The sequence below is a fragment of the Lissotriton helveticus genome, chromosome 6 (genome assembly GCF_964261635.1).
Source record: "Lissotriton helveticus chromosome 6, aLisHel1.1, whole genome shotgun sequence".
Lineage (NCBI taxonomy): Eukaryota > Metazoa > Chordata > Amphibia > Caudata > Salamandridae > Lissotriton > Lissotriton helveticus.
Genome location: NC_136067.1, coordinates 151,089,999 through 151,113,807, shown reverse-complemented (window position 1 = coordinate 151,113,807; position 23,809 = coordinate 151,089,999). Strand labels below are relative to the sequence as shown.

Below are 23,809 nucleotides of genomic sequence, written 5' to 3'. Positions count from 1 at the left end.
GCAGCACTTTCTTTGTATACTTTAGTGTGTCACCTTAAGTGGGAAGGGTATGCCCAGACATGGGTCCCGTGCACACTGTGTCACTGCAACCGAGCTAAACCTGGGTGATGAGCCCTAACTAGGGTGAAATCAGTACTGGGTTGCTTGTGCTCTAGTTCCAGGAGGAACTGGTCTAGCAGTCTGAGCTAGACTGTTTCCACTGGAGCAGGGTCAAGACTGAATTGCATCTGGCTGGGTCAAACCTGAGGTGGCATGGAGTGCAAAATAACGATGAACTGGGATGCGACCTGGACTAGTTACTAGTGGCTGAGATTAATTCAAGCATTCCCTCCATCACTTTTTTTGTATACTTCAGTGTTTCGGCCTAAGTGGAATGGCCATGCCCAGATTTGGGTTGTGTTCACACTGTGTTGCTGGAACCATGCAATATCTGGCTGATGAACCCTAAGTAGGGTGAAAAAGGTCCTGAGTTGCTAGTGTTCCAGTTAAGGGATGGCCTGGCAGTTCAGGCTGAAATGTTCCCACTGGAGCACGGTCAAGACGGATTTGCATACGGCTGGATCAAAACTGAGGTGGTATGCTGTGTAAATTAACGATGGACTGGGATGCGGCCCGGATTAATAACCAGTGGCTGAGATTAATTTGTACATTCCATCCATCACTTTTTTGTATACGTCAGTATCTCACATTAATTACTGTCACAAAGCCTATCTTACAGAAAATCCATCCTTTCATTTTGGTTACAGAACATGAGGTTTCAGCTGTAGGTCCGATTGTGGTACTAATAAGTATTGAAATCTGGACGCATCAAACAAAATAGAAGAAACACAACCATAACTCACACTCTTGTCCAAAATAGTGTAATAAAACAAGCTGTAGGTCCGATTTTGGTACTAATAAGTATTGAAATCTGGACGGATCAAACAAAATAGAAGAAACACAACCATAACTCACACTTTTGTCCAAAATGGTGGAATAAAACATACTTTCTTTTTTTTTGTTAAGGAAATTGTTTTTATCAGTTCTGGAAGAAGTAGCTGTGGGGAGGATTGGGGATTTATGCAAACAACTCCTTTGAGCTATTATCATTTTCACCTTTAGTAGCCTGAATCGTTGACACTTTCCCCTGTAATGGTTGTTCTTTCTGAGCAAAAAAGTAGGGAGCTCGGATAAACAGAGAGGGAGACTGGCAACCAGTATAGGTGGGCGTTAATGAATGGGAGGAAAGATGCGACCACTAAGAGAGTCAGCCACCACAGAAAAGTTGGCATGACTAACAGACCATTCAAAGACCATGACTACAAGGAGGCAAGGGTTCAGAGAACTCCAAAACATGACCTGGTGGCCTTTCCTGAAGTCAAACCATGGCACAGTAATCCTACTTTGCCCCGTAAGCTAAATCCCTGTCCATGGGGGTACACCTGAGAACAGCCAAAACAAAGGAGTTTACTATGCCGTTTGAAGGCATGGTAAGTCCTACTTTTCTGTAAAAAGTGAACGTCTGAAAACCTTATGTGCTATCTAACTTATCACAACTGTCAATTAAAAAAAAGGCGGTTATCGGTTTCTGTGCATTTTCCGAGTCGTTAACCGGCTGAATTTCACCACTGGAACGTATGCCAGTTTATGGTGACAAGGATCTTTACTTTAATAAAGAAAGGGAGGTCTCCTTTGAGATCCAATCAGGGACAAGGAGTAGAGTAAGGAAATATCAAAAAATCCCTAGCTAACCATTAAATTTGGGAGAAAAGGACATACATTCAATCAAGAGAAGGTTCTCATAGCTCTTAAGTACCCACCATAACCACATGCATATTGAATCACATAAAAAGATACACAGAGATGAAAACAATTACAACAAGCATTTGCAATGCAATAGGTCTCGCATTAGGTAAGTTTGAGCTATTGATATTGTAAATGAATTTTTTTTAATTTATGTGTTGGTTTTGAAAGTAGCGAAATTAATAGCTTTGTCATTAACAATGCCAATAGTTTTAACTTTACGCAAATGTGACACCTATAGCATTTGTAATGCAATATGTGTTGTATTTACGTGACTTAGATGTATTTATATTACAAATAACAATGGCTTTTATTTTTTTTAAATAATGAATACTTAAAAGTTATTGTAATTTATAATGGCAATAGTTTAAACTTTTGGAAATAACTTTTGTGAAGATTATGTTCAGTGTATTTTATTGTGACGAAAATACAAGAACAGAAGTGAAATATTAACATCTTTTTGGGACATTTGTAATAAAGCTTAAAACATTGAGAGAACATATTTGAACCAGTTCTTGTTGAATGGTTGTACAGATTGATGCTGTGGTGGTGCTGAGTGATGTTGTGGTGGCGACGAGTGATGCTGTAGCGTTCAGTAATGCTGTGGTAGAGCATAGTGATGTTGTGGTGCCCCTGAGTGATGCTGTGGTGGTGCTGAGTGATGCTGTGGTGATGCGATAGATAGAGTGAAGGCGATAGATAGATAGAGGGAGGACGATAGATAGATAGAGGGAGGGCGATAGATAGAGTGAGGGCGATAGATAGATAGATAGATAGAGTTAGGGCGATAGATAGAGTGAGGGCGATAGTTAGAAGCGTGCACTGACGTCTGGTGGTGTGTGTGTGAATGGTGAAATTGCACACTGACGGCTAGTGGTGTGTGTATGCCTGGTGAAAGCGTGCACTGATGGCTGGTGGTGTGTGTGTGCCTGGTGAAAGTGTGTACTATGTCTGTTGGTGTGTGCCTGGTGGAAGCGTGCACTGATGGCTGGTGGTGTCTGTGTCCGGTGAAAGCGTGCACTGATGGTTGGTGGTGTTTGTGTGTGGTGAAAGCGTGTACTGATGAGTGATTGTGTCTGTGCGTGGTGAAAGTGTGCACTGAACGTTTGGTTTTCAGTGTAGTTGTGTGTGTGTTTGTTGTGTGTGTGTTTGTATGTGTGGTTGTGTGTGTGATTGTATGTGGTTGTGGGTGGGTGTGGTTGTGTGTTGTGTGTGTGGTTGTGTGTGTGGTTGGGTTTGTGTGGTGTTGTGTGTGTGGTTGTGTGTGTGATTGCACTGTAAGGCATTCGCGAGCGTGGCAGTGCTAGAGTTTACACCTTTCAGTGAGAGGCTTTGGGGTAGAGGTGTGACAGAAAAAAAACTCATAAACCCCAGATTGCAGCATAATGTGTACTAAAATAGATCAGCATACATAAAAAAAATAGTTGTCAACAATTAGGTGGGTCGGATGGTGGTGTGTCTGCCTGCTAGAAGCGTGCACTGATGGCTGGTAGTGTGTATGCCTGGTGGAAGCGTGCACTGACAAATGGTGGTGTGTGTGCCTGGTGGAAGCATGCAAATATAGCTGGTGTTGTGTATGCCTGGCGAAAGTGTACACTGACAGCTGGAGGAGTGTGCCTGTTAAAACGTGCACTAGCAGCTGGTGGTGCGTGTCTGCTTGGTGAAAGCGTGCACAGATAGCTAGTAGTGTGTGTGCATGATGGAAGCATGCACTATGAGTGGACAGTGGCCGCTCATTAGCATGATAGGAGAGTGGATTGAGCGTGGGCCATTGGTTTCTGCGGCATACATTTGTGTACAATTCGCATGTCACGTGTTGGAATCCTGACAGTGCACCTCAACCATTCATCCTCCCAAGGTCGATAAAAGAAATGCCACGAGATTAGTGACGACATACTGGGCCCTCCTGTCCTCATTAGATGCAGTGGTGTCAGCATTTGAGGACTTCAATGTTTAAAGAATGGTTTAAAACCCTACATTATTGCAGGCCGTCTTGCCCGTTCTCACCCTCCTCGGTCTCTGGATTTGTTGTTTGTCATGTACTGCCTGCTGTTGGGTTGTAAATCGGGATATGGTTGGCTCTCTGTGGGAAATGAAAGCCTGTGCAGTGTATTCATAATCAGATTTTTGAAACCATTCATGCCACAGCAGAACTTTTCGTATCTTAACTGTTGTCGTGCCTGGCATTTGTTCTTTCTTTCTGCATAACATGATTGGAATTATGACCCGCTAGGCTGCTTTTGTTTCCACTTTTGCTTAATTTATGATAGAAAGTCTGTTCACTACAAAAAAAATAACGCTGAGTGGACAGTGGCCGCTCATTAGCATGATAGGAGAGTGGATTGAGCGTGGCCCATTGGTTTCAGCGGCATACATTTGTGTACAAATCGCATGTCACGTGTTGGAATCCTGACAGTGCACCTCAACCATTCATCCTCCCGAGGTCGATAAAAGGAATGCCACGAGATTAGTGACGACACACTGGGCCCTAGCGCCTCAGCACTCTTAAGAAAGCGCTGATTTTCGGCACCCGTGTTACTGATGGAGTGAACCTCCTGCAGAGATTCTTCACGGGGGAAGGGGGAGAGTTTTTTTTAGGGGTGCCGAGGTCTCGAGGATGGAGTCGATTAGAGTCTGCTCTGCTCACATACCGCCCCTGCTCCTCGCATCATCGAGGCCGTGCTGAGAGTTTGTATGATACATTTGTGTACAAATCGCATGTCACGTGTTGGAATCCTGACAGTGCACATCAACCATTCATCCTCCCGAGGTCGATAAAAGAAATGCCACGAGATTAGTGACGACACACTGGGCCCTAGCGCCTCAGCACTCTTAAGAAAGCGATGATTTTCGGCACCTGTGTTACTGATGGAGTGAACCTCCTGTCCTCATTAGATGCAGTGGTGTCAGCATTTGAGGACTTCCATGTTTAAAGAATGGTTTAAAACCCTACATTATTGCAGGCCGTCTTGCCCGTTCTCACCCTCCTCCGTCTCTGGATTTGTTGTTTGTCATGTACTGCCTGCTGTTGGGTTGTAAATCGGGATATGGTTGGCTCTCTGTGGGAAATGAAAGCCTGTGCAGTGTATTCATAATCAGATTTTTGAAACCATTCATGCCACAGCAGAACTTTTCGTATCTTAACTGTTGTCGTGCCTGGCATTTGTTCTTTCTTTCTGCATAACATGATTGGAATTATGACTCACTAGGCTGCTTTTGTTTCCACTTTTGCTTAGTCTTTTCACTACAAAAACAAGGAGTGAACGGCTCTCATCAGAATAGCCCCCATCGCCTCCACGATCACCCGGCACCGGCTCAGCAGCGCGGTGTTGACCTGGAAGGAAGGGTTTTCCGTGGTCGCCCCGATCAGAGTTACCGTGCCGCACTCCATATGTGGAAGGTAGCTGTCCTGAGGATGGGAGGGAGAGATAACCACATCCACGTTGAGGACGGCCCTGAGCGTCGCTTACAAGGAAAACGAAACTTAAGAAGATCACGCGCGCACTGGGGAGAGGAGGCTCGCGTGCCTCGGTCGGCCAGCACTCAGAGCACCCTGGCTGGCCCTGGGATCCAAGGGTCAGCAGACGAGGAGGTGAAAGGATGCCAACACGGTAATTAAAGTCATGCTCCAGCTACGAAGCGGCCAGGGAGGCGGTCTCAGTGGTGCGACGAAAATGCCATTGTTCTGGAGGGTGCGCTCGTGTGTGGGCGGCGGCGGCGGCTGGAGGGGCGGTCTCTGCATGTGAGCACGACGGGGGCGGGGGGCGGTCTCTGCATGTGAGCGCGACGGCGGCGAGGGGGGGGGTTTCTAAATGTGTGTGTGTGTCTCTGCTTACAAGGAGCCATGGGAGACAGGAAGCGCGCGCGACCTGATCCCAGTTCGCAAGGTTGCGCGAGCACCTCACTTGTCTCCTGTCTCCCTTGACTCCTTGAAAGCAGAAACAATTGCAAAAGAGTCTCGCTGCGACGGATCGCTTTCGCGATCCGGTTCGCAGGTGCGAGACCTAAAAATGAGTATAGAAAAATTTTACAATTTATTAAGAGAGTCATACAGTCATAAAACAATTTACTTTTATTTAAAAACTTTTCAGTGCCATAAACAGTTAAAAAATTGTGTCAAACAATATGAGAAATATTTAAAAACATATATTTGTTACAAAAGTTGTCGACGCAGCGTTTCGGTAAAACGATAGGACCTTCATCAGGACAGGGTTCTAGTTCAGAAAAAACATACAATTATACACAATAGCTATTTATATCTATTATAAACACATAATTCATCAATAACATCTTATGGTACTATGTCGATAAATTCAAGGCACAACCACTATCTCTTAAATTTCATTAAACATGTGGTACTGGTACTTAAGGCAGAAACGAAAACCGGAATGGGGCCAGTGGGCATAAGCATTCTGTGAAACTCCTAGTTTGGTACATTGGGAGAGTCTGAGAATGTTTACATGGACCACATTTTTTCACATTCAATCAACAACAACTGGCTTCTAAGGTACAGTTAGTTCTTTTTCACCCTTTATAAAAAGTGGACTATGGGAACAAATACTATCTAGGTCAGGCCTAACAATTTGGGACTCTAACAGATTATAATTACCTTATAATATCAATATTGTGTGGATGGTCCCAAGTTACCACCACATTGGTTGGTCTTAAATCCAAACTCTTTCTTTTCTATGGATATTTTGAGCACTATTGTTTTTCATTAATAGTATGCTGCTACCGAGTCTAGATAAAAAGGAGTAAAAAATATAGAGGTCATCTTTAATGTAACTTATGCCTAGATCATTTAGCTCCATCCCTTGGAGCCGCTACAAAGAGTTTTCATCTATTTACCTTGTCTGTCAAGAATACTATTCCAGAGTCAAGGGAGCCACCGAGTTCATGAAAGTGTAGAAAGTTAACCTGGTGGAAGTCACAAAAAAAGGGGGGGTATTTTAACTCATAACACTACATTTATTTATTGTCACCATACCTAAATGGGTTGTGATTAGTGACTTACCCATAAATGTGGGAAGTAGGGCAATCGATGCAGCGCCTAGCTGGGTGCACTTGATATTCGTGCCGTTTTTGATACGCCCTAATCAATTGGCGTGGCTTTCATATATTTCACCGTGAGCCGAATTTTCAATTTTATCGCGCTCTACAGAGGAAAAGCAATGGTTTGTGTTGAAATCTTTGTTTTATTACATACTTTCATGAACTGCTCTGTTTATTCACAATCAAATAAAGCTTCCTCTCTTCTCGTTACAGAATTGGTTATCACTGTGCTTAGAAAGATGTCATTTTCAGTTAATGATTTTTTTGACTTCATGTTGGCTTCCTTCGCTGTCTCTCTACCCTGTATAGGTTTACAATAGTCACGGAGAATTCCTTTATTTTACTGTGATTCTATGTTGGCCAAAGTAGCATATCTTAAATTGTGCTACAACTTGTTTGTTGCCGTTTACAAATCATGAAGGAAAATGAAACTTAATGGCTGTTTCCCGCTACGACCTGTTTGCTGCCATTTACAAATCATGAAGGAAGTTGAGGCTTAGTGTCTTTTACCGTATTAAATCTAAGTAGTCATAGCTATTTCCTCATCTGCCTAAAATGTCGTGTTGGCTTAAATAGCATATCAAGCATTGTGTTGCACATTGGTTAGTGGGGGAGATTTAGAATGAACCCACACTCCATTTTGTGTTCTTTCAAAAGATAAAGCTTTTTTCTAACATTTTTAACTGGCACAATGCGCATTGTAACACACTATTTCCTGTACCCTTTCACAGTCTCAATGGAAATGAACCATTTTTTGTCGAAACCGGAGGTTTATACTCACGACTTTAGAGTAAATTTAAAACTAACTATTACGTTCTATCTTGTGCATATTTTTATTGGCCTACTTCCCACATTTATGGGTAAGTCACTAATCACAACCCATTTAGGTAGGGTGACAATAAATACATGTAGAGTTATGAGTTAAAATACCCCCCCCCCTTTTTTTTTGTGACTTCCACCAGGTTAACTTTCTACACTTTCACGAACTCGGTGACTCCCTTGACTCTGGAATAGTATTCTTGACAGACAAGGTAAATAGATGAAAACTCTTTGTAGCGGCTCCAAGGGATGGAGCTAAATGATCTAGGCATGAGTTACATTAAAAATGACCTCTATATTTTTTACTCCTTTTTATCTAGACTCGGTAGCAGCATACTATTAATGAAAAACAATAGTGCTCAAAATATCCATAGAAAAGAAAGAGTTTGGATTTAAGACCGACCAATGTGGTGGTAACTTGGGACCATCCACACAACATTGATATTATAAGGTAATTATAATCTGTTAGAGTCCCAAATTGTTAGGCCTGACCTAGATAGTATTTGTTCCCATAGTCCACTTTTTATAAAGGGTGAAAAAAACTAACTGCACCTTAGAAGCCAGTTGTTGTTGATTAAATGTGAAAAAATGTGGTCCATGTAAACATTCTCAGACTCTCCCAATGTACCAAACTTGGAGTTTCACAGAATGCTTATGCCCACTGGCCCCATTCCGGTTTTCGTTTCTGCCTTAAGTACCAGTACCACATGTTAAATGAAATTTAAGAGATGGTGGTTGTGCCTTGAATTTATCGACATAGTCCCATAAGATGTTATTGATGAATTATGTGTTTATAATAGATATAAATAGCTATTGTGTCTAATTGTATGTTTTTTCTGAACTAGAACCCTGTCCTGATGAAGGTCCTATCGTTTTACCGAAACGCTGCGTCGAAAACTTTTGTAACAAATATATGTTTTTAAATATTTCTCATATTGTTTGACACAATTTGTTAACTGTTTCTTTATGGCACTGAAAAGTTTTTAAATAAAAGTAAATTGTTTTATGACTGTATGACTCCCTTAATAAATTGTACAATTTTTCAATACTCATTTTTGTAATTGTTTTCATCTCTGTGTATCTTTTTATGTGATTCAATATACATGTGGTTATGGTGGGTACTTAAGAGCTAAGAGAACCTTCTCTTGATTGAATGGACAAGGATCTTTAACCTTTTTCTTCAACTGAAGAATATTTTCTTTAGGTTGAGAAATCCTTTCCCCTGAGTCCTGTAAAACATGAGGTCGTTTGGGTAGTTTCACACTTAATTTATCCTCTTACTACAACATTTTAGACACTAAGCCCAGATTTACTCCGAATTTGCACTGGTGCAAATCAATGCAAAGCAAATGCAGCTTTGTGCTGCTTTTTGTTACTTTCAATCTAGGGGATATCAAAGGGCCATACTGGTTTGGATCAGCTCAACACCCATAGGTACTAATGCAATGCGTTATCTACCAAGCAAGCCAGATCGGACTTTGCATCACAATTAGGCCTGGGTGGTGAACTCCGCTCCGTTCACGGAGTTGCCGGAGTTTTCCGCACTCCACGGAGTTGCGAAAAACTTTCCTCGCTTATGCTCATCAAAGTTCAGCTGGCGAGCGCGAGTGAGGATAATTCAACGCTAGACCACCTCCCAGCGAGATTTACCAAAGCAGGCGGGAGCGGATGGTAGCGACCACTCGCGTTGAGAAACCATCCGTTTGCGTTGAGGAAGCTACTGCTCGAGTAGTACATCTACTCGAGCGGCAGATAGAAGCAGCGCCCTCTTGTGCTGCGCATGATGGTTCGCGCTGATTTTCCAGCACGGGGCAAACACCCGGCACTAAAAATCAGCGCAATTGGCGCAACTTAACGTACTCTGCTACTTGTGGAACTCCGCAGAGCGCAGCAGAGTTTTCTGGTCACTTCGTGAAACTCTGGGAACTCCACCCCGGCCTAATCACAACTACTGCCTACGTCAAGCAGGAGCAAGCGAGGAGAACTGTGTGGCATGTGTACTACAGTGTGTACCACAAATCCAATGCCTGGGAACCCTCTGAGTTTGTCTTTGCATAGGAATTTGCACTAGGAGGGTATGCTTCACTCAAAATCCTATGCTACACAGAGCACACTCAGCACTGCACAATAGTGTGGGCCTGTGCATTAAACAGTCTTGTTTGAGCGGCAGAGCAGGATGACAGCAGCAGGTTAGTCTTAGTAGATATGGCTTTGCGCAGTATTTTCCCACTTGTACAACACAGCGGAGCAAATTTGAATGCTTTGTTGCGTGGAAAATTTGAAATCTGGGCCCAGTGCAGGTGTGTAAGGCGGTTCTGGAGAAATGCACAGAACAGTTTTTTTCACACAGAATTTGGCCATGTAATTTTCTTCATTGATTATCAACACATTTTTAAGATTACAGGTTTCTTGACATGAAGCACCATGAGGCTGTATCTTTGTGTATTTTTGGGTCAATATTAGGAACACGCTCCCAGCTGAGTGAGCTGTATATGTCAGCCAGGGCTGGCCTCGAATAGTTAGAAAGCATAGGGTACATGCTTGAGGTATTACAAACTTGGTAGATCCTGAGGTTTGCTAGTGGGAACTTTAGAACGTATGCCAATGTAAAATGTATAGGTCAAAGGTGCAGTTAAATGCAGACCTGCCAACTCACACAAGTGACACGATATCAGCTAACCATTACATAGTCACGCGGTGATGAGCCGATCACGCGGTGGAAGGGAAAATGAGCTAAAAACCCACTATAAACAGTGGTTTTCTGTTCGTTTTCATATGGCTCTTAACTGCTGACGTCCATTAACGGGTGTGATAACACTCGAGGACATCGGAAAAAGTCTCAGCCATCTTTTACTTATTTTTAGGGCTTGACCTCTGCCAATGCGCAAGCATTGCAGATGTCGAGACATATTGGGCCTTATCCAGAGCTTAACCAAACGGGCGATTTGATGCTGTGCCCGTGAAAAAAGTGCATGCACGCATCAAAGCCACCAGTCTCCCTCCACAAGCTTACCCCAGCATACGCTCTGGCATTTCTCCTCCCCTAATTATTCACTGCCCACGGCCGGCCGGCACATCAAAGGCTGCTACTCCCCGTGCGTCTCGTCACCCTTACTCTCCCCTATTCTTCCCTTCTTGCCTCTCCCCGCCATCCCCTCACCACCACAGCAATGCCGAGGGCTTGTCTGCCTTCTCCCAGACTCGTTTTGTGTTTTGATGTTTTGGAAGAAGAACAAATTGCAGCTGCCAGGCTACTAGTTTCCTCTTAAACAATGCCTGGCTATTTGGAAGCCCCGTGTCCTCTCCTTGGCTGAGGCGCAGATCCCAGAGGCCTTTCGATCCATAGTTCATGGGCTAGCATGTCAGCAACTCCGATTCGAGCAGTTAAATATTGGCCTCCATGATTTCACGCTATTAACCTGTGGTCGCTCATGAAGAAATATTATGAGCAAAGCGACTGCCAAGATAAATGATGTAACTTATCCTTTTTGTAGCTTTGTTGGAGGCTTTAAGGAACAACCACTGTCGACCCATTTTTATATTGAACCAGATGTTATCCTAAACTCCAGGGTTTGTGATTTAATTTTTTTTTAATGTGCAGCCACATTTTGCTAATGCAAGATTTCTTATGTAACATAATCTGGTGCATTTACTCTTGTGACTGACCTTTCAAAATCCTAGTGGCCATCTTTTTTCCCCTTTTTAGGGCTCGACCTCTGCCAATGCGCCTGCCAACCCACCATACAGCTCCACCAATGCACCCACCACACAGCTCCGCCGATGCACCCACCACACAGCTCCGCCGAGGCACCCACCACACAGCTCCACCGATGCACCCACCACACAGCTCCACCGATGCTCCAACTAAGCTCCACCAATACACCCACCACACAGCTCCACCAATGCACCCACTAAGCTCCACCGATGCACCCACCACACAGCTTCACCGATGCACCCACCACATAGCTCCACCGAGGCACCCACCACACAGCTCCACCGATGCACCCACCACACAGCTCTACCAATGCACCCACCACACAGCTCCACCGATGCACCCACCACACAGCTCCACCTACACAGCTCCACCGATGCACCCACCACACAGCTCCACCGATGCACCCACCACACAGCTCCACCGAGGCACCCACCACACAGCTCCACCGATGCACCCACCACACAGCTCCACCGATGCACCCACCACACAGCTCCACCGATGCAGCCACCACACAGCTCCACTGACACAGCTCCACCGATGCACCCACCACACAGCTCCACCGATGCACCCACCACACAGCTCCACCGAGGCACCCACCATACAGCTCCACCGATGCACCCACCACACAGCTCCACCGATGCAGCCACCACACAGCTCCACCAACACAGCTCCACCGATGCACCCACCACACAGCTCCACCGATGCACCCACCACACAGCTCCACCGAGGCACCCACCATACAGCTCCACCGATGCACCCACCACACAGCTCCACCGATGCACCCACCACAGAGCTCCACCGAGGCACCCACCACACAGCTCCACAAATGCACCCACCACACAGCTCCACAGATGCACCCACCACCCAGCTCCACTGATGCACCCACCACACAGCTCCACTGATGCACCCACCACCCAGCTCCACCGATGCACCCACCACACAGCTCCACCGACACAGCTCCACCGATGCACCCACCACCCAGCTCCACTGATGCAACCACCACACAGCTCCACCGACACAGCTCCACCGATGCACCCACCACACAGCTCCACTGATGCACCGACCACAGAGCTCCACCGATGCACCCACCACAGAGCTCCACCTATGCCCCCACCACACAGCTCCACCGAGGCACCCACCACACAGCTCCACCGAGGCACCTACCACACAGCTCCACCGATGCACACAGCTCTACCGATGCACCCACCACACAGCTCCACCGATGCACCAACTAAGCTCCACCGATGCACCCACCACACAGCTCCACCAATGCACCCACTAAGCTCCACCGATGCACCCACCACACAGCTCCACCGATGCACCCACCAAACAGCTCCATTGATGCACCCATCACCCAGCTCCACTGATGCACCCACCACACAGCTCCACCTACACAGCTCCACCGATGCACCCACCACCCAGCTCCACCGATGCACCCACCACACAGCTCCACCGACACAGCTCCACCGATGCACCCACCACACAGCTCCACTGATGCACCCACCACACAGCTCCACCGATGCACCCACCACACAGCTCCACCGATGCTCCAACTAAGCTCCACCAATGCACCCACCACACAGCTCCACCAGTGCACCCACTAAGCTCCTACCGATGCTCCTACCACACAGCTTCGCGAATTCACCCACCACAGAGCTCCACCGAGGCACCCACCACACAGCTCCACCAATGCACCCACCACACAGCTCCACCAATGCACCCACCACACAGCTCCACCGATGCACCCACCACACAGCTCCACCTACACAGCTCCACCGATGCACCCACCACACAGCTCCACTGATGCACCCACCACACAGCTCCACCGAGGCACCCACCACACAGCTCCACCGATGCACCCACCACACAGCTCCACCGATGCACCCACCACACAGCTCCACTGACACAGCTCCACCGATGCACCCACCACACAGCTCCACAGATGCATCACTCAGCGCAACCACAGCATCACTCAGCACCACCACAGCATCACTCAGCGCAACCACAGCATCACTCAGCGCAACCACAGCATCACTGGTTCAAATATGTTCTTTCAATGTTTCAAGCTGTTTTCAAGCTTTCACGCTTTATTACAAATCACAAAAAGATGTTAATATTTCACTTCTGTTCTTGGATTTTCGTCACAATAAAAAACACTGAACATAATCTTCACAAAAGTTATTTACAAAAGTTTAAGCTATTACCATTACAAATTAAATAAATTATTTAAGTATTAATTATTTAAAAAAATTAAAAGCCATTGTTATTTGTAATATCAATACATCTAAGTCACGTAAATACAAAACATGTTGCATTACAAATGCTATAGGTGTCACATTTGCGAAAGTTATAACTATTGGCATTGTAAATGACAAAGCTATTAATTTAGCTATTTTAAAAAATAACACATAAATAAAAAAAAATTCATTTATAAGACCAATAGCTTAAACTTTCCTAATGCGAGCCCTATTGCATTTCCAATGCTTGTTTTAGAGGATGGGGCTTGGGGCCGGGTTGGGGGTAAAAGTGCTTCCTTGGTATTTCTCGGCACAAGGCCCGCCCCCTCCTCACACAGTTACGTTTATTTGTCGAAGTAGGCAGGTCTGTAAATGTGCCACGACATTCTCTAGTTCAATCTGTAATGCTCGCTATGAGTTATTATAAGTACATGGATTGGAGCATGCAAGAACTAACTCGGTTGCTCTTTGTTCAAGTTTAAAATAAATAAAACATAAAATAAAAAAAATAGATCAGAAAGAGTAGTGTATATGGTTACACACCTGAGGGATGGCGGCTGTCGCTCGCATCTTGGCTGACGGTGGGGAAGTTGGGGAGGGAAGGCCTGTTGACGCGCTTCCGGAGCATGACGCCAGCGCTCGCTCTCTGCGTGTCCGCGCTGACGACCACAGGGCTCAGCCCGTTGACGTGGAAGGATCCGCTGTCCGCGTGGCCTGTGAAAAGGAAGCGTCCGTTGGAAAGGTAGCCAGTTCTCATTTCATAGACAAACCTTCTTGACCAGAATAGATATATTGAATTCACCGGAGCCCTTGGCAGGACAAACAAGCTTTAGTAATGCCAATTAAGCCTGGTTTTGGCGAGCTGGTGCATTTATTTTTATTACAAGCACATGACACAAAAATACGAATAATAATATAGAAAACACGTCGCCTTTTAACCCTGAAGTCCATATGCTTTAAATGAATACAAATTAGATTAAAACATAATAATGTCACAATTTCAATAGACCAGTGCAGGTATTTCCAGCAGGCAGAAGTACAGAACAACCATGGAAACCCATTTTTGTTTTAATGCACTTCACTGGAAAATAGTAAATTATATGGTAAAGGAAAGAAACAAACATTTGCAAAGCATAGTGTTGGTCCACCAATCCTAGCTCTGAAGTGCGCTTCTTTATAGGCAGATTGACACCTGTTATCAGGAAATTCCAAAACTCGTGCATGAGAGCAAAAGGCTGAAGTGACTGACCCATGCTGTGGAGGCGAAATGCAAAATATAAATGAAGCTGAACAGACAAACAAATGAAGAGTGCTGACCCACACCCTTCTATGTATGTATTGATCTGTGGGGTTTTTATTTTGATTTTTTTTTATTAATTCAAGAGGTCACTAAACAACGAAAATTATCTCTAGGGTAGACCTATAAATGAACCCAAAATTAGAGACCATCTCAGTTTGAGACCAAAAGCCAATATGTTTTACCAAATTAATTCCAATATGTAAGACGTAACAACATTACCTTCTTTGCAATTTTCTAATATTTTAAAACAAAAAAGTAGTAGATTCCCATTTCAAGCTTGGGCACTAACAGGCACATGCATCAATATTGCTTTTTGCGATTCCTTAATTGCGAAAAATAAGGAATCGCAATTAAGGAATTGCAAAATGCAATGCATCGAGAAATCGCTAAATAAATTGCGATTTCTTAATATTCCTTAATTGCGACTATACCTCCCCATTCATTCCTATGGGCCTTGAGGCCCATAGGAATGAATGGGAAGACATTCTCAATTTGCGATTAGCAATTAGCGAATCACAAATTGAGAATGCGATTTCAAGGGTGCAGGGGTGTCCAAAGGACACCCTGTTGTACCCCTGAAATCAATCTGTGCACATATGTTGTGCACACACATGCCCTAAGGGCATGTGTGTGCACAACATGAAACTTTGAAAAATGCACAAAAGTGAATTTTTCAAAGTTTTCGCAAAATACCATGAGGTTCAACCTCATGGTAATTTGCTCCCCCTAATTGCGAAATCGCAATTTTTTAAAGTTTCATGCATTGCATTTAAGGAATCGCAAAATGCGATTCCTTAAATGCAATCGCAATTTGAAAATTCGCAAATATTTGCGAATTCTCAAATTGCGAGGGCCTTCACCCTTCATGCATTCCAAAAGCAGATTTTGCGATCGCAAAATCCTTTGATGCATGTGCCTGTAAGTATTTTAACAGAGACTCGCATGGATAGGGAGAAGAGGAGATGAGGGTGAGAAGGAGAGTGCACTTCTTCGGAGGCCTTAAAAATTTCTCACAGGGTGGTGGAAGAGGTACAGAAAGCACCACGGACACATGTCAGATGAAAGCGGAAGGAGGATGTAGTCCAGAAGCTTCCAGATCAATGAAATGATTGTTCTACTACTGTATGCATACTGGGAAAACTCCACTTAACAGCAGACTTGTTCACTTCAATGTCTGCACTGGGTGTAATATATGCCAGCTAGTGAATATGCTGAGACATGGGGTTGTAAGGCTTGCCTCTGCAGCCCCTGCGCCGCCATGCAACCCTTGGCCAATTAATATCTGTGAGATATGAGAGACTCAGTGGCCATTCCACAAGCTCTGTAGAGAGGCCCATCATTTCTCGTTACGCCACTGTATGGGACTCTAAGTGGACTCAATGTAAACACGATGCAGCTATCATAGGGAGGATTACTTCCACCTGACATGGAATTGTCCACGGATAATGACTTTTTGGAATCCAATATTTGATTTTCTCTCTAAGATGACTGACCACCAGATCACTTCCTCCCCGCTGTTGGCTTTGGTCGGTTATGTAACGGATACGGAGATTTGTGGCCACAGCTTGCATTTTTGCTAAAAGACTAGAAGAAATTAGATGGATTGGGGATCCTGCGCCAAGGGTATTGGAGTGACTTTCAGATCTGGTGTATTGTAACAATAATGTAGATATTTATGCTTCCACTTTATCACCTGCATCCCACCGTAAAAACATTTGGGATCCTCTCAGGAGTTACCTACAGAATGAGACTTCCATTACATAGCCTGAAATACAGATTCCTGGAAAGATGTATCCCAGAAACTGTGTTTATACAAGCACTCCCTATGCTATTGATAACTGGTTCCTCACTTTGTGCAGCTGCCGTTGGGGAGTCGTTGCAGCCTGTCATATATCTCTCCTTTCATGGGACATTATGGCTGTATAGATGATTGCTAAGTGTCAACGGCATGTATAAGTATGCATTTTGGTGTTGCCGGAGGGTGGTGGGCATGCTCAACTTGTAAAAGAATGAGTGCCAGTGTCCAGGGCTCTGCTCAGAAGCTTGTGGCTGGTGCAATTAAATGTTGGCACACACAATACCAAGGATGCATTGTCCTAAATCCAACTGCAGCTTCTTCAATCCACTACTAGACACTCCCTGCATGTTTATCTCACTCATGCAGGTTCCTGCCTTCTCCTTTTTGGACCTTTTTAGGTCTCGCCTGTCGATGCGCATGCGCATCGAGCAAGCGAGACTATAGGGGCTCATCTACTCTTTATCTACACTGCAAGGAATCGTGGCGATTCCTTGCAGTGCCCGTGACTTTTAAGGTCAATGCGCATGCGCATTGAGCTTATGCGCATGCGCATTGACCTTAAAAGCGCGTGCGCGTGCACGTCCGTCTTTGTTTACCCGCTCCGCCCCCTCCCGCCGTGTCGCATTTCTCCTCCCCCTCCCCTCTCTTCCTTCCGTCTAACGCCGTCTAACTTCCTTCCGCGTAACACCGCCGCAACGGTCACATCCTGCCGTGTCGCACCTCTCCCCTCTCCGCCCCCTCCCCTGCCCGCCCCCTCCCCTGCCCGCCGTGTTACGGTGAAAGGCTTGTTTTTGGTTTGTATAATTTAACCCGCTCCGCCCCCTCCCCTTTCCTCCGTGTCGCATTTCTCCTCCCCCCTCCCCTCTCTTCCGTCCGTCCGTCTTGTTTTCTTTCTCTCCTGCCTCTCCTCGCCAATGTCTTTCTACTTGTAACCCCATTCCATCACTCGCCTCACTCTTCCCTTGTCACCCCACTCTCTCCCTTGTTATCCTTTGGGCTTAACTCAAGGCTTTTCTTTCATGTTTCCGTCTGCTTTTTTTGTTTTTACATGGCCCTTCTTTATGCCCTTGTTTGCTCCATTCATTGATGGATGTTTGTGCGATTTATGTAGACTTTGAATATTGGTTTTAAATTTAAAATGCTGCCGTTGACCATGTTGTGGCCATTCTGTGTATGACCGTTGGGAAGTCTTCTTGTAACTCTTTAGGTTCACCAGAGAGAATTTCCGTTACAAGAAATCCTTATTTAAAACCCCTATTGTCAGCCACAACTTGAATCCATCTTGCTTATTTCGCTGTATACTATAAAGCAATTAATTGTATGAACTGGGCGGTCCTTATGAAACAATACTTTTTGGTTAGGGGCTCCCTTTGATAATGCCGTGCTTTCCGCCGTCAGCACCACGCGCGGTAGTGGTTTTATTCTGTAAAATCCACTGGAATCTGCTCCCTTCTTCTGAAGTCTGGCAGTCTGCACTTCTGTCATGCTCTTTTGTGTTTCCTCCATGAAACGTGCATCTGTGTTGACTTTGAGGGCCAGATGTGTGAACTTGCGGTTTTACAATGCGATAAGAGGCTTCGAACACGTTACCACCCAGCTGACTGCCCCCATGAGCCCCTTGCACACACATTCTGTGTCTCCAGTTGTCATGGGCGCGGCTCCACGAAGCTGGTGTCGAACATGTGTGGGTCTCGGGAAGCCGTGTGTGCTGGCAAGTTCATTAATGCCAGGGTGGACTGCAGCTTGTTCGGGAAGCCCGCTGCTGCTTTTCATTCGGTGGAATTTTTTGTGGACGTTTTTTTCCGAAGGTGAAATGAGGGCTTTGTCGCAAGGTCGCCACTGTTTGGAAAAAAAGCCTTTAGAGAAAGCGTGTCACATTCCTTTACAGAACCGGTTGCAGAAGTCGTTTTGTCGCCTGCAACCTCTTCCTGCTCTGAGAATCTAACCAGGGAAACTCGGTTCCTTAAATTGCGATCATATTTTTCCTTATAAGGAAGTCTCTGCCTGTTCGTAAGATTTTGAAACCCTGCTTGTTGACTGTCAAGCGGGCTGTATAGGCTCTCTGAAAGAGTCAAGTGGCTGGAGGTCATCGGTATAGACATGCTGGATTAGCCCCTAGTCCTTGCTCAAATTAGTGTTTTCAGAATACAGCGGGGAACACTAAACCTTTATGACCATACATGATGGCTTGGGTTCTAAATATTAGCAGTGATGGAATTTGATTGCGATCAGGAGGCTGCCTGTAGATACTCGGTAGCGCTCTCCTTTATGTACTGTTCACAATCACAAGCAGGCTCTGTTCTGCAAGGTGCCGGGGGACCTTCCTGCAGCCCACGCGTTTCTAAAATGTCAGTTCCGTAGGTGTTTCCGACAGCCCTCCCCGCGGCTCACAGCACGTAACTTTCCTTAAGGGATGTTGTTTATCTCGTGTTTTGTTTTCTTTTTATAGGGATATGTTTTTATGCATTTATGACAAGGTCTCGTGGCGGTGTCACCTCGCATCCCAAAATACCTACCCCCTCACCCTCAACCCCTCACCCTCACTCACCCTCACCCTCACTCACCCTCAACCCCTCACCCACCCTCAACCCCTCACCCTCAATCCCTCACCCTCACTCACCCTCAACCCCTCACCCTCACTCACCCTCACCCACACTCACCCTCACCCACACTCACCCTCACCCACACTCACCCTCACTCACCCTCACCCTCACTCACCCTCAACCCCTCACTCACCCTCACTCACCCTCAACCCCTCACCTACCCTCACCCTCACTCACCCTCAACCCCTCATCCTCACCCTCACTCACCCTCAACACCTCACCCTCACTCACCCTCAACCCCTCACCCTCACTCACCCTCAACCCCTCACCCTCAACCCCTCACTCACCCTCACTCTCACTCATCCTCACTCACCCTCAATCCCTCACCCACCCTCACTCACCCTCAACCCCTCACCCTCACTCACCCTCACCTTCACTCACCCTCAACCCCTCACCCTCACTCACCCTCAACGCCTCACCCTCAATCACCCTCACTCACCCTCAACGCCTCACCCTCAATCACCCTCAACCCCTCACCCTCACCCACCTTCACTCACCCTCACCCTCACCCACCCTCAACCCCTCACCCTCACCCACCCTCAACCCCTCATCCTCACTCACCCTCAACCCCTCACCCTCACTCACCCTCACTCACCCTCAACCCCTCACCCTCACTCACCCTCACCCTCACCTTCACTCACCCTCAACCCCTCACCCTCACTCACCCTCAACGCCTCACCCTCAATCACCCTCACTCACCCTCAACGCCTCACCCTCAATCACCCTCAACCCCTCACCCTCACCCACCTTCACTCACCCTCACCCTCACCCACCCTCAACCCCTCACCCTCACCCACCCTCAACCCCTCATCCTCACTCACCCTCAACCCCTCACCCTCACTCACCCTCACTCACCCTCAACCCCTCACCCTCACTCACCCTCACCCTCACCTTCACTCACCCTCAACCCCTCACCCTCACTCACCCTCAACGCCTCACCCTCAATCACCTTCACTCACCCTCACCCTCACCCACCCTCAACCCCTCACCCTCACCCACCCTCAACCCCTCATCCTCACTCACCCTCAACCCCTCACCCTCACTCACCCTCAACCCCTCACCCTCACTCACCCCCACTCACCCTCAACCCCTCACCCTCAACCCGTCACCCTCACTCACCCTCACCCACCCTCAACCCCTCACCCTCAACCCCTCACCCTCAACCCCTCACCCTCAACCCCTCACCCTCAATCCCTCACCCACACTCACCCACACTCACCCACACTCACCCACACTCACCCACACTCACCCACACTCACCCACACTCACCCTCACTCACCCTCACTCACCTTCACCCTCACTCACCTTCAACCCCTCACCCCCACTCACCCTCAACCCCTCAACCCCTCACCCTCCCTCACCCTCATTCACCCTCAACCCCTCACCCTCACTCACCCTCAACCCCTCACCCTCACTCACCCTCAACCCCTCACCCTCAACCCCTCACCCTCAACCCCTCACCCTCAATCCCTCACACTCACCCACACTCACCCACACTCACCCACACTCACCCACACTCACCCACACTCACACTCACCCCCACTCACCCTCACTCACACTCACACCCACCCTCACTCACACTCACCCTCACCCTCATGCTAAAGATTTACAAAAAAACCCATTAACAATTCTAAAAGCACTAACTCTAATGCTGCGAGACCTATTGCATTTCTAATGCTTGTTTCCTGTCTTTCTCTTCCTCTGTCTTTCCGTTTCCTCCCTCTCTTGGTCTCGTAAATGTGTGATTCTTTAAAATATGTGCAGGTCCCCCCAAATTAGTGCTGGTGACCCCCACTGGAACCGCTGGCTCAAATTAAGCCCTCGGCATGCTCTCTATGGATCTGTTCATGTACCCTGCGTGGGTACTGTATAACTGGCTTCTTTATCTCTTAAGCATGAAAATATCTTCAATCAAATGAATAATATAAAAAGTACTTCTCAGTGTCCATGGTGTTTGCAGTGATGCAGACTGTTATACTGTGGACTCTATACCCAGTCCCCGGTGTTCGAGTAGGGATTTTGCCTGTCAGTTGGAATCCAGGGACCAGCGGCAAAATTGTAGAGTGGTAGCATGAGAACTACAAGAAAGACCAGAATGCAAACAGCTGTCATTTCTGGTGATGTTTTTGGCACAATCTGTTAAGTGCAGTGGTCTCCAAACGTTTCTGTAATAAAAGCCTCTTCAGTTCAACGAAAATCATTCTGAGCTACTGATAATGGTGTTGTAATAGTAACCACAACAGACAAGATTTCAATAGTAGCCATCATAAGCAAGATTACCAGCACTGATCACGTCAGTGTTGCCAGGAGTGATGCATAAAAGGCTTTAACCATTTAGAATGCCTCTGCATGGGTAATGCATAATAGCCAAAGAGGCAATGCTAAATATGATTTATATGCCTCCCCAACACAAAACGATTTATATTTCAAATATGTTTTAGAAATTCAACCATTTTTCTCTAAACTTCAGACTAGGGGTTCTGGATATATATACCTACACTACTATTATAAAGGAAGAACTTTGCACCTTTGAGGCGGGTAAACTCGGGAACCACAGCGCCAATCCACACACCCGATACATCATTGTAATCGTCAGGGTGTGCAGATGGACATAGGCTATATAAAGTATAAAAATATGCGTTATTTAAAAAATTAACATTAAAAAAAAGTAGTCCCTTCGAAGTAGCGCCGGCCGCGACCTGCGTGCTGACGTCAGGACCGCGGGGAGGAGCGGCGTCCAGGAACGCGAGGAGGAGCGGTGGACATGGCGTGGGGGAGGAGCGGTGACGAACGGCGGAATGGCGGTGAGGACCGGCGGACAGGCTGACCCTCTCGACCTCACAAATTATCGGCCTATTTCTCTCCTGCCCTACCTCTCAAAAATTTTGGAGGCTCATGTTACCAACTGCCTCTCGAAATTTATTGAAAACACTGAGTACCTGCAACCTAATCAGGCAGGCTTTCGGCCTTGTCACTCTACTGAGGCAGTGATACTTGCCGTCCAGAACACCCTAAGGTCCAATGCGGACAAAAATCTCCATCAGGCCTTGGTGCTTCTCGATTTGTCTGCAGCGTTCGACACGGTTGACTATTCCATTCTGGTCAACCGTGTCGAACAGGCCGGCCTTAGAGATTCTGTTTTGAGCTGGCTGCAATCTTTCATATCGGAGCGCACCCAGTCTGTCCGGCTAGGGTGTTTTACAGCCCCCAAAATTAATTCTTTCTGCGGAGTCCCTCAAGGCTCCTCTTTGTCCCCATTATTATTTAATTTGTATATGCGGCCCCTATTGTTTTCCTTGAGAGATTATAAAGTCACCGCATATAATTATGCTGATGACTTACAGCTCGTTTTTACCCTGAACTCCTCCGATGCTGCTGGTGACTTCCAGGTTACTATGACCCATATCCAGAGGTGGATGACCTTGAACCATCTCAAGCTGAACCCGGGCAAGACGAAGTTGATCTTGCCCGGGAAGAGTGAGATCAGCTGGGGCCCCCATTTCTGGCCCCTGGATATGGGCCTTCCTCCTAAAAAATCTCACTCAGTAAAAAGCTTGGGAGTGACCATCAGCGAGGATCTCTCTCTGAAAACACAGATTGGAACAGTAGTCTCCTCAGGGTTCTTCCAACTGAGAAAAATTAAGAAAATTGCTCACCTTCTTACCCATTCTGCCCTGATCCAAGCAGCTATCGCCTTAGTTCTATCCCGCATTGATTTCTCCAACAGTCTATACTTGGGCCTGCCTGCAGGTCAACTTAAAAGACTGCAATATCTTCAAAATCAAGCAGCCAGGCTGATTTGCAAGTTACCCAAGTGGGAATCCATCAAATTAGGACTAGAGAGACTACACTGGCTACCTGTGGCCCAGAGAGCCGCTTTTAAAGGCGGTTGCATTATTTTTAAGGCCTTACAAGGCAAGGGCCCCCTGTTTATAAGACAGCTGATAGGGAGATACACCCCCTCGCGTAGTCTGCGCTCAGCCCATAAAGATCTATTGGTGGTGCCCCGGTTTAAGAAGAAGCGACAAGGAGGCAGCTGTTTCCACTTCTTGGCAGCCTCCTTATGGAACTCCTTGCCTCTGACTCTTAGACAGAGTAAAGATCTCCTTACGTACAGACGGGCATTTAAAACCTTGCTCTTCACACAGGCTTTCGCTGTATAGATTGTTGTTAACATTTTTCCCTTGTTATGTTGTTTATCTGATCTTTCCAATAGCGCCATGAAGCCCATGGGCGTACGTGCGCTGTACAAATAAAAATTAACATAACATAACAGGCGGGAGGAGCGGTAAGCAGCGAGGAGCGGTGAAATGAGGAGCGCGGGGGAGGAGGGGCGGCTGAGGTAAGGCTCCGGGCAGGCGGGGGTTGGGGCGGGCGGGGGCCCGGGCTGCACGTGCTGAGTACTGTTGTAGTTACAGGTGCTCCAGGCATGGTTCTGCACACTGCTGTGACTACAGACTGCAGTTTAGAGGGCACTCTGCGGGCGAGGGGCAGGACTCCGCC

The 23,809-nt window shown here is 46.6% G+C and overlaps 1 protein-coding gene across 2 annotated transcripts in view; it reads right to left on the bottom strand.

Moving 5' to 3' along the window:
- TOGARAM2 (TOG array regulator of axonemal microtubules 2) overlaps positions 1-23,809 on the bottom strand; it is a 315,487-nt gene that overhangs the window by 145,103 nt on the left and 146,575 nt on the right. For both annotated transcript variants that reach the window (XM_078647517.1, XM_078647518.1), the window contains one exon: positions 14,149-14,319. In XM_078647517.1, the coding sequence (XP_078503643.1) occupies positions 14,149-14,319 (171 nt within the window). The remainder of the gene's footprint in view (positions 1-14,148; positions 14,320-23,809) is intronic.